This window comes from Centrocercus urophasianus, unplaced genomic scaffold (assembly GCF_019232065.1).
Source record: "Centrocercus urophasianus isolate 14NV4802_14NV808 unplaced genomic scaffold, USGS_Curo_1.0 seq_337, whole genome shotgun sequence".
In the NCBI taxonomy this organism is placed as follows: Eukaryota; Metazoa; Chordata; class Aves; order Galliformes; family Phasianidae; genus Centrocercus; species Centrocercus urophasianus.
In genome coordinates, this window is record NW_024884908.1 from 1 (window position 1) to 14,056 (window position 14,056).

Below are 14,056 nucleotides of genomic sequence, written 5' to 3' on the forward strand. Positions count from 1 at the left end.
TGAATGTGGTTGGGATGCTGGGCATCCATCGCTTCCCATAGAAGAGCAGTGCAGAAGGGCTGGGCAGGTTGGGGTGTGGGGTGCCTGGGGTCTGAGCAGCGTCATCAACAGCAATTCTCACAACTTGAGACTGTCAGAAGACACTTCTGGAATCTGTGCTAACTCATCCCAGGCCTCGTGTGGCTCCCAGCAGGGAGCAGAGGCTCTGTCTGGCATTCTGCCTTGGGTCAATCAGAGCTCCTGCAGGCCATGTCTGCCCAGCAGTGCCTCGGGCCCTGGGGCATGGCTCCTGCTGGGTGCTGGCTTCCATCCCAGCCCTTCCCATGGCACAGAAATGAGTTTCCTGCAGTTTGTGGGCTTGGAATGATAACTACAGGGAGTTTCCTTAAGCTCGGGCAGTTTGCTAACATGCATCTGAGTCAGTTCCCAAGTTTGCTGGAGATGACACCTTCCTTTGAAGCCTTCTGCCAAGCTGCTGGCCCTGCTCCTGTCCGTTCTGCCGTGGTTCTGCTGCAGGCATTGAGCTCTGCAGTGAGCTGGGAGATGTTTCTCGTGTCCAAGGACTCACTGCCTTCCCCAGGAATCACAGCAGCGCAGAATTGTAGGGACTGAAAGAGACTCCCGAGATCATTGAGTTGCAGAGCTTGCTCCATACAGCAGGCAGTGCTGGGATGCTGCTGTTCCAACCCCACAGCTGTTCCCCCTTTGCTGAAGGCAGATGGTGGAGGTGCACGTGGTCTGATTACTGCACACACTGATGCTGCCTGGATGGTTTCAGCAGTAATAATGCTAAGCTGCTCCTGTGTTTCTTGCCCACAGTGTACAACTGGACAGTCGACGAGGTGGTGCAGTGGCTCATTACCTACGTGGAGCTGCCACAGTACGAGGAGACCTTCAGAAAGCTGCAGCTGAGCGGACACGCCATGCCCAGGTCAGTGCTCAGCCCCTGGGATGTGTGCCAGGGATGGAGCAGAGCCGAGGCAGCAGCGATCCATCCCTGTGCACAGAGCTGTGGGTGACTCCCGGGCCAGCCCAGCTTGGCTCCGGGTGCTTGGCTGTGCTGCAGGCTTCACTGCAGGGATGTGCATGTGGAGAGGTAGGCCAGGTGCTGGGGCTGTCAGTGCTGCTGTGCTGGCTTGCACAACAGCCATCGTCAGCCTGAAGCTGTGCGCTCAGAGCTGCAGCCCTGAGCTGGAGCAGAACAGGTCCAGGCAGTGCCCCGCTCTGCCCACGCTTCCTTTGTGACTTCGTCATCCTCAGCACAGGGATGGTCTCCACTGGCTGCATCCCACCTGAGAAATGTGCTCTGCAATCCATACAGTCAGCTGGCAGCAGCTGGCAGTGTAGATTTGCTTGATAGATGCATCCACTGCATCTATCCTGCACGGTTAGCAGGGCACTGACAAGCTCGGTTTGCCTACGAAGCAGTGAGAGCAGTCAGGAGGAATGGAAAGCCTTCACTTTTCTCTGGTGCTGAAGGCAGGGATGCTGCGTTTGATACAGATCTGGCACAGGTTGCCCAAGGAGGCTGTGGATGCCCCATCCCTGCAGGCATTGGAGGCCAGGCTGGATGTGGCTCTGGGCAGCCTGGGCTGCTGGTTGGCGACCTGCACACAGCAGGGCTTGGAGCTGGATGAGCGCTGTGCTCCTTTGCAGCTCAGGCCATTCTATGAAATCTGCACCAGAAACAGCACGATTTGAGGGCTTCCTTTAGCCCTGGCAGCTCTCTGCTCCTGCTCACCCCATTTCTCTGTCCGTAGCTCCCATATTATTCACTTCTGTTCCCTTACGAATTGGGATGGATATGACTGTGCCTCCTCCTTGCGTTTCACAGATTAGCAGTGAACAATGCCACCATGATGGGGACTGTCCTGAAGATGACAGACCGCAGCCATAGGCAGAAGCTGCAGCTGAAGGCTTTGGACACTGTGCTCTTTGGTCCTCCTCTCTGTAAGTAACACTGCACAGCTCCTTAAGTGCAAGGAGCTGCATCTGCTCAGCGGCAGACAGCAAAGATCCAGCTACGTGGCCCAGGCTTTATGCTGAATGAAGTCTGCTGGGTAATTGCAGTGAGGCAGAACCTGCAGCAGGTCGGCTCAGGGCTCCAGCCCTGTCCTGGAGGACTGGGTTTGCACTGAGCTGTGAGCACAGCTGGAGGGAGAGGAGTGCTGGGATGGCACCGAGCTGAAGGAGGGCCGGTTCTGGAGCTGCCTGTGAGCATCTCCTGATGATCTGGAGGCCCTCTGATTATCTCTGCAGCTCGGGGCGCTCCTTTGCATGCACTGCACCTGGCTCACAGCTTCAGTCTTGTTATTATGAGTCCTTCCTGCTTATGCACGTTGTTCTCATTAAGACTGATGTTTTGGGGAGGTATCTGAGGCCTGGCTCCATCAGGACCCTGTGGTTAAAGCTGCCCCAGTTCCTGCTGGCATGCCCAGCACCAAGGAGGAATTTGGTTGGCAGCCACACAGGCGCTGTAATGGCAAAGTAAATTGCTTTTAATGGCTTTGGATTAATGCTTATTCTCTGTGTTTGAGGAGCTGCTGGGCAGCCGTCCTGGCACGCACCGTGAGCTGCAATTGTGCACACAGCAGCACAGAGCAGTGCAGAACTGAGCAGTGCATGGCTGCACCCCCGCATCAGTCCTTCATGGCTTTCTCCAAGGTTCCTAGAAGACAATTTTGGGGATGTGGGACCAAACTGAATGACTTACCTGTGCCCATCCCAGAGCTGTGCCATCCCATAGCTGTGCCAACCCACAGCTGTGCCATCCCATAGCTGTGCCATCCCAGAGCTGTGCCATCCCACAGCTGTGCCATCCCATAGCTGTGCCATCCCATAGCTGTGCCATCCCATAGCTGTACCCATTCCATGGCTGTGCCATCCCATAGCTGTACCCATCCCATAGCTGTGCCATCCCAGAGCTGTGCCATCCCACAGCTGTGCCATCCCATAGCTGTACCCATCCCATGGCTGTGCCATCCCACAGCTGTACCCATCCCAGAGCTGTGCCATCCCATAGCTGTGCCATCCCAGAGCTGTACCCATCCCATAGCTGTGCCATCCCACAGCTGTACCCATCCCACAGCTGTGCCCTGAGCTTCTCTTCCCATGTCTGAAACTGCATCTGGCCTTGTTAATGCAGCTGTGCCACAGGGCTGTGCTGCAGGGCTGTGCTGCAGCCGCTGTAGGGAGCTGCTCCTGGGTTTGTGCTGCGGGGCTCTGGAGGTCCTTTCCCAGCACTTCACATGTTGTTCTCGGACCCCCCAGAGCCCCTGCTGGTTTGCACTGAAATGCAGCTGAAGTCTTTTTGACGCCGCGCTCATTTTTCCACAGTTCTGTTGGCAATCTGGGAGCGTGGGTGGGCTGCTTGCTTTGGGCTGGATGGCAGCAGGGGGTGACGCTCCGCACTGCGCAGCGGGTGCTGCAGGGGGACGGACAAAATCCATTCTCTCCAACAATGGCAAATTAACTGCACTGCTCGTTTAATAGCACAGAGAGCTCCTTTTGTGGGAAAGGCATTGCAGTTGGTGACAGTGGCTGCAGTTTAGTGTGAGATGTAACAGCTGCAGTGCTGCCTGGGCTCGGTGTGGCACTGCACAGCACCCACTGCTGCGTGTTGCTCAGCTCCGACCCGTGGAGCAGCTGTGATCCTCTGTTCTTCCCAGCAGGGAAGGTTTGATCCTTAAGGAAGCAATGAGGCTGTGCTTGCACCTCTGCCTGTCTGCCCATCCCTCGTGCTGGCAGTGCAGGACCTGTTTGCAGGGTGCTGCTGGTGCTGGACACAGACCTGCAAACATGGATCAGAGGGACTGGAAATGATGGATGTGCAGCAGAGTGCCAAGGAGCTGCTCCTTGGGAAGAGGATGTTGTGATAATCCATCCGGAACGGGAAGTGGGGCCAAGGCCAAGATCTTGGTTCTTTTGTTAGTGTTGAATTTGTAAAGGGAGTGTTTTCAGAAGGAGGTGGAGCTGCTCCGTGGTGCTGCGCCGGGTGCTGGGCACGGGATGCTTTGGGCCACAGCCTCGTGCTGCTGCTGCAGGGCAGGGGGAGGTGTGGGATGCACTGCTGTCCCCCCAGCTTGGGTAGAGTAGAACAGCAGGGCTGTGATTTCCCTCCTCCCGTGCGCCCATGGGGATGGATGCACCGTGTGTGTGCTGGCAGCGTGCAGCCCATTGCTGGCAGGGCAGAGTGCTGACAGTGACAGCTGGCACTGGTTGTTTCTCAGCCATATATTAACAATCCAATCCCGGAGGTAAAGGTCACTCTTATTGAAAACAAACAAAACAGCATCGTTACCCTAAAGGAGATGATGCACATCTTTGTAAGCCGTGTCAACGTTGCTAAGCGGTGCTTTTTATTGAGCCAGTTTCTGCTGAGCCTCTGTTAATGTGCTTCTGATGGATGAGAGGTGATGGTTCCTTATCTTCTAGTGGGGCAAGCGGAGTTGGGAGTGCGGTGTATCACAGGCAAAGGTGCCTGGAGCTGCTGGAACAGCTGCCCAGAGAGGCTGTGATGCCCCGTCCGTCCCTGCAGGTGTTCAAGGCCAGGTTGGATGGGGCCCTGGGCAGCCTGGGCTGCTGTGAGATGGGGAGGTTGGTGGCCCTGCATTGGTGGGGGGTTGGAGCTTTGTGATCCTTGAGCTCCCTTCAACCCAAACCATTCTGTGATTCTATGACTCAGGTTGGGAACGAGGCTGCTTGCTTTCTGGTGGTAACACAGCCCAGCAAGAAGGACACAGCTCACACAGGGGAGCCCATTGGGGTACCCACACATCCCAGGAGCTGCAGCACCTGGCAGATGGGATGCCGTGTGTCTGCCTGCAGCACTGAGGAATCCTGCTGCTTTGCTGTGTTTTTCCATTGTTGTCATAGCTGCAGTGTGCACCAAATGCACGGGAGGGATGGCTGCAGGGAGCAGGGCTGGGAGCAGGCAGGGATGGGAGCAGGACCAGAAGCAGGCAGGGATGGAAGCAGGAGCAGGCAGGGCCGTGGGAGAGGCAATGACAGCACGCAGGGTCAGGCTGCAGCACTTGGACACAGTGCAGCGAGGGCAGAGGATGTCACTGGTAATGAAGTCCCTGTAATTGGGATGCAGGGATGGGATGGGAGCAGGGCTGTGTGTGTCATGTGCTGCTGGGGGGACGCCAGCCTTTAACAGCCTCATCTTTTCCCACTTACAGCACATGGCAGTTGTTGTTGGCTTAGAAGAGAAATGCATCGGAGAGCCAAGGTCAAACACAAGGCTTGCTGTCCTAACAGCAGATTTACTGTGCTTGTTGCTATTACACATCTGCTTTTCCATCTGCGTTTTGAAGCTACCTTCATGGCCTCATTTCAAGCAGCACGGACCAGGAATTAGGCTGGATTCTCATCTTAGGGCTTTTCTGCTTCAGCTCTGTAGAGATGGCAGGGATTTATCAGAGCGCAGAGCTGTGTGTGGTGACAGACCTGGGGCTGTCACTGCTGCTGGGGCTGCACTGAGCCTCGAGCTGAAGGGGGGCTTCCTGGCAGTGATGTTGGTGTCAGTGGGTGCCGTGTGTGCTGGTGCTGCCCCTCACGGGGGGCATAGAGGGATTTCATACAAGCATGGAATCACAGAACCTCAAAAGCTGTGCGCTCTGGCAGCTCGAAAGGCAAATGGGATCCTGGGCTCCATCAGGAGAGGGGTGGTCAGCAGGGACAGGGAGGTGATTGTCCCTCTCTACTCGGCTCTTGTGAGGCCCCATCTGGAGTGCTGTGTCCAGGTGTGGAGCCCTCAGTACAAGAAAGACATTGAGATGTTGGAAAGGGTCCAGAGGAGGGCGACTGAGATGAGCAGGGGGCTGGAGCAGCTCCCCTATGAGGACAGGCTGAGGGAGTTGGGCTTGTTCAGCCTGGAGAAGAGAAGCTGCGGGGTGACCTCATTGCAGCCTATCAATACCTGAAGGGAACCTACACCCAGGAGGGGAGTAAACTCTTCAAAAGGGCTGACAACAGCAGGACTAGGGGAAATGGATCGAAGTTGAAGGAGGGAAGATTGAGGTTGGATGTTAGGGGGAAGTTCTTTACAAGGAGAGTGGTTAGGCCCTGGAACGGGCTGCCCAGGGAGGTTGTGGATGCCCCGTCCTTGGATGTGTTTAAGGCCAGGTTGGACGGGGTCCTGGGCAACCTGATCTGAATGTGGATGTTTGGTGGCCCTGCTGGGCAGGGGGGTTGGAACTACATGATCCTTGAGGTCCCTTCCAACCCGGGTGATTCTGTGATTCTGTGATTCTGTGAAAAGCTGGAGAAGCCCTCCAGGGTCCCCAAGCCACCCCACATCCCCACAGCTCTGGTTGGTGACCCCCCCCGTCCCCGTGCAGCTGTGCTGCTCTTCGGAGGAGGGATTGTTCCTCCTTCCCCTGGGATTTCGGGGGGCTATAAATACTGTTGGTGCTTCCCAGCTCCAAATGATGAGGCATTTCTTTAGGACTGAAGGTGCTGCTGCTGACTGCTCAGCAGCTGCTCTTAGGAGGGGAGAGGATGAACTCTCGTGTCCTTTACACCCATGGGTTCCTCCCAGCACAGCAGAGAGCAGCAGGGCGTGCGCTGGAGATGGAGGAACAGATCCATTCCATGCTGGGAGCAGGCTGCTGTGGCAGCCATCCTCCCACTGAAGGCACAGCTCTGCCTTCGTGTGCCCTTCTGTCCCAAGACAGGGATGCACACCAGCACTCCCTCATGCTGTGCCAAGCTGATGCTGTGTGCTCTGAAAGCCTTAAGTGCTCACAAATGGAAGGGAGGGGAAGTGAAAGCCCTATGCTTGCTCAGTCATTATGAGGGAGGATGTTTTATGGCTTGTTTGTTTTTGGTGTTTTTTTTCCCCTCCCAAAAAAGCTTGTGTTTTAAGGAAGCAGAGATGAACTCGAGGCCCTGAAGGGCTCTTTGGTCCACATTAAAATAAGCACACATGGAGCAGACACAGAAATAAACGGAGATCTGACTCAGAGCTGGGCCAGTTCTGCACTGCTCTGCGCTGTGCTGTCCCAATGCAGATGTGTGCACAGGAGCAGAGGGGTGCAGGGAAAATCGATGAGCAGAGGGCTGGAGCAGCTCTCCCATGAGGAAAGGTTGAGGGAACTGGGCTTGTTTGGCTTGGAGAAGAGAAGGCTGCAGGGAGACCTGATGGTGGCCTTCAGTGCTTGAAGGGAGCGGATGAACAGGAGGGGGAACGGCTGTGTGTGAGGGTGGGTGGTGACAGGACAAGGGGAATGGCTTGAAAGTGAGACAGGGGAGGTTTGGGTTGGATGTGAGGAGGAAGTTTTGGAGGCAGAGGGTGGTGAGGCAGTGGCACAGGTTGCCCAAGGAGGCTGTGGATGCCCCATCCCTGCAGGCATTGGAGGCCAGGCTGGATGTGGCTCTGGGCAGCCTGGGCTGCTGGTTGGTGACCTGCACACAGCAGGGCTTGGGGCTGGATGAGCACTGTGCTCCTTTGCAGCCCAGGCCATGCTGTCATCCTATGAAATCTGGGAGCAGATGGTGGCTGTGCTGCTGCCCCTCTGCAGTGCTGACCGAGGGAGGAGAGCTGCTCTCCCTGCACAGCACCGCTCCTGAGCTCCAGCTCCAAAGCCCACCTGCTATAGGGGGGGTGGTGGCATTATGTTAAATGTCCCAGCTCAAAGCACCCCCCAAGGCAAACAAACCACCTCCCCACTCCGTGCCCTCAGCAGCCTTTCCTTCTCTGGCAGTGACACGCCACAACCACCTGAAGGACTTCATGCTGGTGGTGTCCATCGTCATCGGGGTGGGCGGCTGCTGGTTTGCCTACATCCAGAACCGTTACTCCAAGGAGCACATGAAGAAGATGATGAAGGACCTGGAGGGCCTCCACAGGGCTGAGCAGTCCCTCCACGACCTGCAGGAGAGGTAAGAGCTGCGTGACCCCCATCGGCTGCTGGCTTTGCTGCTGGTTGTTCCTCATTGGGGTCTCCCACCTCATTCTCTTTGCAGCTCTCCCCCTCAGTGCAGTGTGGGTACCCTGAGCTGCCTGGTCTGTGCGACCCAGGATATAGCAGGGGGTTGAAACTTGATGATCATTGTGGTCCTTTTCAACCCAGGCCATTCTATTACTGCATGACTTCCCCCAAACACACAGAACTGTAACGCAGATCTGTACCTCTCTGGATAAAAGAGCCTCTTAAAGGATGGGAAGTAACCCAGTTTGCTTGTTGTCATCTGGGAAGGCTGCTGCCCTGCCTGGCAGCCCCTTGGGAGCCATCCATGCATGGGAGGTGTTGAAAAGCCTTTCTGTGATCACATCAGTTGGTATCTGCATGATGAGAGGGCACTTAGAGGTGCACCAGGCTGGCGGTGCCCAGCGCAGCACATCCACGTCAGCACTGCAGATGTGTGACCTGCTTTCTTTTGGACTTGAAGGGTTTTCCTGTCTGCCTGCCAAGGGAGCAGGCTGTAATCCACAGCTCATTTCACACGGCTTTGTGGAGTTCTCCATCACAGCCAGGACATAACCTGGAGAACCAGGGAACCTCTGGGTGTGCAGCTCCTGCAGCCGCCGCTCGCAGCGGTGCTCATCCATGGCATCATGCAAGACAGGGGATGGGCAGGGCTGTGCTGGGGGGGGCACCTGGGAAGGAGCAGCTGGGCCTGGGGAGCTGAACCTGAGCTCAGAACCAGGTGAGGAGGCCCCAACCTAAGCACAGAATCGCAGAGGTGCAGGGGTTGGAGGGGTTGGAAGAACCTCCCTCGCCCTGCTGGCCACACTCCATGCAATGCACCCCAGGTCCCATCGGCCTTTTTGGGCACACTGCTGGCTCACGGCCACCTTCTGGTCACCAGGACTCCCAGGTCCTTCTCTGCAGAGCCCCTGTGCAGCAGCTCAGCCCCGACTGTACTGCTGCTGTGGCTGTTCCTCCCCAGCTGTAGGATCCTACACTTGGCCACGTTGGATGCTCTCAGGTTCCTCCCATCCCAGCTCTCAGGTTTGGTCCCCATGGGCCTGGGCACCAGTGAGGCAGTTCTGTTCAGCAGTTTGCTTGCTAGGAGCTCCTTTTTGGACCTCAAACCAGGCTGTTCCCACTGATGGAAGTTCAGTGCTGAGCACATCTGCAGGACGGCCCCATCTGCTGCTGCTGCTGCTATTCCTGTCTCTGCTGTGTTCCTGGAGATTGGGGAGGGGAACACAGACACTGAGAGCCATTTGTGGCTCATCTTTTGGGAGCATCCATGAGCACTGATGCTTCCCAGTCCCCCGAGTGGCCCATTGTGCAGATAAGTTCACATCAGAGCACATCCCTCTGCTGATGTGCTGCTGAGCTGTAGGTCCATCTGTGCCCATGGCACAACGCAGTGCTGCCCTCCATCCTGGAGCTCACTGCATGCAAAGGGCTCAGAGGGTGGCTTTGTCCACTGCCAGCATCAGAAAGCACAGCTCTGCTGTGAGCAAAAGCCAGTGGGAAGGGAAAATGCAATGGTAGTGCACGCTTGGAAATTGCCTTGAGGATAAATCTCCTATGAAAGGAATTCTGCATCATAGCATGGGGAAAATTCTCCTTTAAATAGAGATATTTGGGTGGTTTGGAATTCTTACGGCCCTACTGTGGGAGAGCTTCAGCAATGAGCTCAGGGCAGAGAGCGTGGGTTTATCTGAAAGCTTGGAACGCCTTGGCAGAAACCTCTGTTAATTGGGAAGAAAAACACTGGAGTTTCTCAACAGAGCTGTAAATTGAAAATAAACCTTTTCCAAGAAGAGAGCCAACATCATGGCTGCTGAGAGGCCAGATTTGTTGTCGATTGCTGTCCGGGTGCCAAGGATGAGCCTGCAGAGCAAGGGTTCTTGGGTCTGCATCCTTGCTCTGTGCCCTGCTTATGGACTCAGTGCATCCTTGTTTTGTGCTCTGCTCTGTGCTCAGTGCATCCTTACTCTGTGCTCTTGCTTCTGTGCATCTTTGTTTTGTGCTCTGCTGTGCATCCCTGTTTTGTGTTCCGCTCATGGGCTCAGTGCATCTTTGCTCTGTGCTCTGCTCTGTGCATCCCTGTTTTGTGCTCTGCTCTGCTCATCCTTGCTCTGTGCTCTGCTCTCTGCATCCCTGTTTTGTGCTCTGCTCTGCTCTGCACATCTTTGCTCTGTGCTCTGCTCTGTGTTCAGTGCATCCTTGCCCTGTGCTCCGTTCACAGCTTCTGTGCGTCCTTGCGTTGTGCTCCACTCTGTACTCAGTGCTTGCTCTGTGCTCTGCTCATGCAGAGACCTTAATTGCTCTCTGCATCCTTGCTCTGTGCCCTGCTCTTAGGCTCAGTGCATCCTTGCTGGGTGCTCTGCTGTGTGCTCAGTGCCCCCATTCTCCCTGCTCTGCTCGTGCTGCACACATCCCTGGGCTGAGCACGCTACAAGCTCAGCGTTTGCTGCGGGGCTGCAGAACAGCCCCTGCGTGCTGCACAGAGCCAGGTTTGTGGCTGAGGATCGTTTTTCCCTTTTGTCTGTGCCCATTGGGGTGTGGAGGGCAGGAGCAGCCGCAGCTAAGGTGGCTCCATCTGTGACCATTTCCTTTCAGCACGGTGAGCTTTCTCAGCCTTCCAGCTGTGGTGGCCGCTGGCGCAGTGTGAACAGGAAGGGGCCGATGGCGTGGCCACCAAGGGCTCCTGTGCACGGCGCCCCCTGCTCCTCACGGCTCCCATCTCCCTGTCCTGCAGGCTGCAGAAGGCCCAGGAAGAGCATCGCTCCGTGGAGGTGGAGAAGGTGCACCTGGAGAAGAAGCTGCAGGACGAGATCAGCATCGCCAAGCAGGAGGCGCATCGGCTGCGAGAGCTGCGGGAGGGCACTGAGAATGAGCTGAGCAGGCAGAAGTATGCAGAGCAGGAGCTGGAGCAGGTGAGGGGTGGCCCGTGGTTGCACAAACACTCACACGTGGCATGCCATAGGAGCAGCATGCAGCCAGCACTGAGCCTGCCTGCCGTCGAGCCCGGTGCCGTGCTGCTCCTAACACCTTTTTGCCTTTGCTTTTTCCTACCTCGTGGAGGAAAAAATCAGAGAATCACAGAATGCTTTGAGCTGGAGGGGATTCCTGGGGGCCCCCAGAATCACTGAATGGCCAGGGTTGGAAGGATCATGAAGCTCCAACCCCCCCCACCGTATGCAGCGCCACCAACCTCCCCACTTAATGCCAGACCAATAGTAGACCTGGTGCCACTGCCTGCAATGAGCACAGCTGCATCAGTGCTCAGAGCCACCTGATGTCACCTGGCCCTTCCATCACATCCCTGCAGTGACTGGGGGAGAGGTGGTGGCTGTGGAGCTGCCCCATAGGGCAGGAATGCTGCCTGGCCTGCAGCTGCACCCCACCATCCCCTTCCAAAGCACCAGCCTTCAGATTTCTCTCTCTTTTCCATCTGTGGGTTTAGGAGAGATGTGGGGCAGCTGTTCTGCCGTTGGCTCCAGAGGTGTCCAAAGAGAACTTCCTTCCAAATGAATCTGGAAATGCAGACCTGGGGAGAGTTTTGTGTGTGATGCTGGCAGCAGTGATGTGCGAGCGATGCATTTGTGTGGCACTGTTTGAGTGATGCATCACAGGTCAGGGAAAGGGCTTCCAATGCAACATCTAAAAGCCCAGGGAGCCCCAACAAGGGCTGGAGGGAAGAGATGGAAATAAACAGCATTGCTAATGGTGGCTCAGCAGCAGGGAGCGAAGGGAGGCGTGGGAGCTGTGCCTCAGAACCACCTGGTGCCCAAACCTGCAAAGCTTTACAGCCCAAAGCACAAATGCAGCTGCCCCTCCGTTTCACCCGAGGGAAAGCTGTGCTGTGACCTGATGTGATCACAGATCACTTCCAACAGAAATAATGTGAGGCAGCACCGTGTGCCCCACAGTGCCATGAGGTGTTTGTGTGCCCCAACCCGGCCCCCATCCACTCCACCTGGAAGGAGGAAGGAGAGGAAAGCAGAGCCCAGGCATTGCACTGGGTGGGGAGAGGTCAGCGCTCGGCCAGCAGGGAGCCGTGCGGCAAGATTCCTTCCTCCTCTTGGTTGGAGTGAGAGCAGTTCTGATGCCCTCAGGCCCCATCCAGGATCCCAATTTGTCACACAACCTCTCCACGAACGCACTGAGCTTCAGTGCCCAGCTGCACAGCAGCACTGGGGCCGTTCTATGGGGTGCACAGCTCTCCAAGCCTTCCTGTCCCACCTGCTGCCAACTCGAGGGCACTCATCCGTTCCACCACTCCTGCCCTCGGGAAAGCTGCCAGCTAGAGGTGACTTCCCCTCTCTGTTGTTTCTCAGAGGCCTTCATGAGGGATGCCTCCAAAGGGTGAGTACTGGCATCGTCCTCCTGCCCCCACCGTGTGCCTGTAACACAGCCACCATCCCAGTGTCCCCCACACACAGTAACCCATCACCCCACTGACCGTAGAACTCGTCTGGTTGTTTGATGCCGTGGATATTAAACCCAGAGTTTCTTTTGCACCCGTTGGTTCTTATGACTAAAATGGTTCTGTGGGGTTGGGAGCTCGTGCTGGAGCGCAGCAAGTGGTGCTGAGAGCTCAGTGTTTGGGGCTGGGCTGCTTGCAGCAAATCAGTCCTCAATGGGTCCTGCTGTGCCCAAGGGGTGACCACGCAGCACAGGGTCAGAAGGCACTCATTGCTTTATGAAGTGCCACTTCATGGTCGGGATGGGACCTTGGAGGTCATCACAGGGGAGCATACACCATATAAACCCTGTTTGGGTTCGTTCCCTGTGATGGATGTGATGCACACAGCACATGGTAGGCAGCATGCAGCAGGCAACAGGCAGCAGATATCACAGCACGGCCTGGGTTGCACAGGAGCACAGCGCTCATCCAGCTCCAAGCCCTGCTGTGTGCACCAACCAGCAGCCCAGGCTGCCCAGAGCCACATCCAGCCTGGCCTTGAATGCCTGCAGGGCTGGGGCATCCACAGCCTCCTTGGGCACTGCGTGGGGTCGGTGTGAGCCAAATGTTGGACCAGCCCTGGCTCCTGTTTGCCCCCCCGTTGCCCCCATTCCATTGGTGCAGCACAGCAGCCATTCCCTTTCCCATAACACAGCACTGCTGCCTCTCCTCAGGTCCGAATGGCTCTGAAGAACGCCGAGAAGGAGCTGGAATCACACTGCAGCTGGGCTGCCCCCGAGGCCCTGCAGAAGTGGCTGCAGCTGACCCACGAGGTGGAGGTGCAGTATTACAACATCAAGAAGCAGAACGCGGAAAAGCAGCTCCTGGTGGCCAAGGAAGGGGTGAGCATCTCAGCATGCTGCTCTGAGATCTGCCCATCGCTGCCCGGGGGAAGGTTTGGGAATGGAAGCTGCACGGTGTGTTCTGTGCCCTCACACCATGTGCACAGCCCCTGTTCTGGCTGTCCTACGTGCTCAGGCAGCACCTTTTCTTATGAGCACATGCACTGTAGCAATGAATCACCCTCTCTGTATTCCCAGTCGTTCCAAGCTTTCTGTGCCAGCCGAGGAGCTGAGAGCTGCAGGGGAGCTGCTGTAACATGCATTCAGCTCTGTGGATGGGTGCAGAAGAGCTGACAGCTCACAGGAGTCCCTCTGCCCTACTGCACTGTTATGATGGACGTGACATGTGATAGTTCTAGCCTTAGAAAGGCCAGGGCAGGCTCTGGGAGAGCCCTTCTCTGCATGGAGCAGTTGGTTTGGGTCCCTCTGACTTCTGGGCTGCCGCAGGGCTGGGGGTGCAGAGCAGCATCTCCCTGCTCAGCCCATGGGCTGGGGGTTACCCTCCTGTCCTGAAACACATTTCACACCATTCACACGTGTGCCAGCAGCTGCAGGGCTATTTCTGTCACAGCCCCTCCAGGATGTTCTTGTCCAGGAGGAAACACAAGGTCCTCGTCTTCCTCTGACCTTTCCTTCTTTCTGTTAACATTCCAGGCTGAAAAAATTAAGAAGAAGCGCAACACTCTGTTTGGAACATTTCATGTTGCTCACAGCTCGTCTCTAGATGACGTGGATCATAAAATCTTAACTGCAAAGTGAGTGTCTCCTCAAGTCCTCCCTGTCCCTGCTTCTCCTATGAGGAAAGGCTGAGGGAACTGGGCTTGTTTGGCTTGGAG

At 56.3% G+C, this 14,056-nt stretch overlaps 1 protein-coding gene across 1 annotated transcript; it reads left to right on the plus strand.

Moving 5' to 3' along the window:
- Window positions 1-778: 778 nt before the first annotated feature.
- STIM1 (stromal interaction molecule 1) lies at window positions 779-13,979 on the plus strand (the record flags this gene model as incomplete). The annotated part of the gene is made up of 6 exons (XM_042830516.1): window positions 779-931; window positions 1,835-1,950; window positions 7,710-7,887; window positions 10,669-10,846; window positions 13,053-13,220; window positions 13,875-13,979. Coding segments are annotated over 6 exons (898 nt in total), but the record flags the coding sequence as incomplete, so codon positions are not given.
- Between the last annotated feature and the right edge of the window lie 77 nt (window positions 13,980-14,056).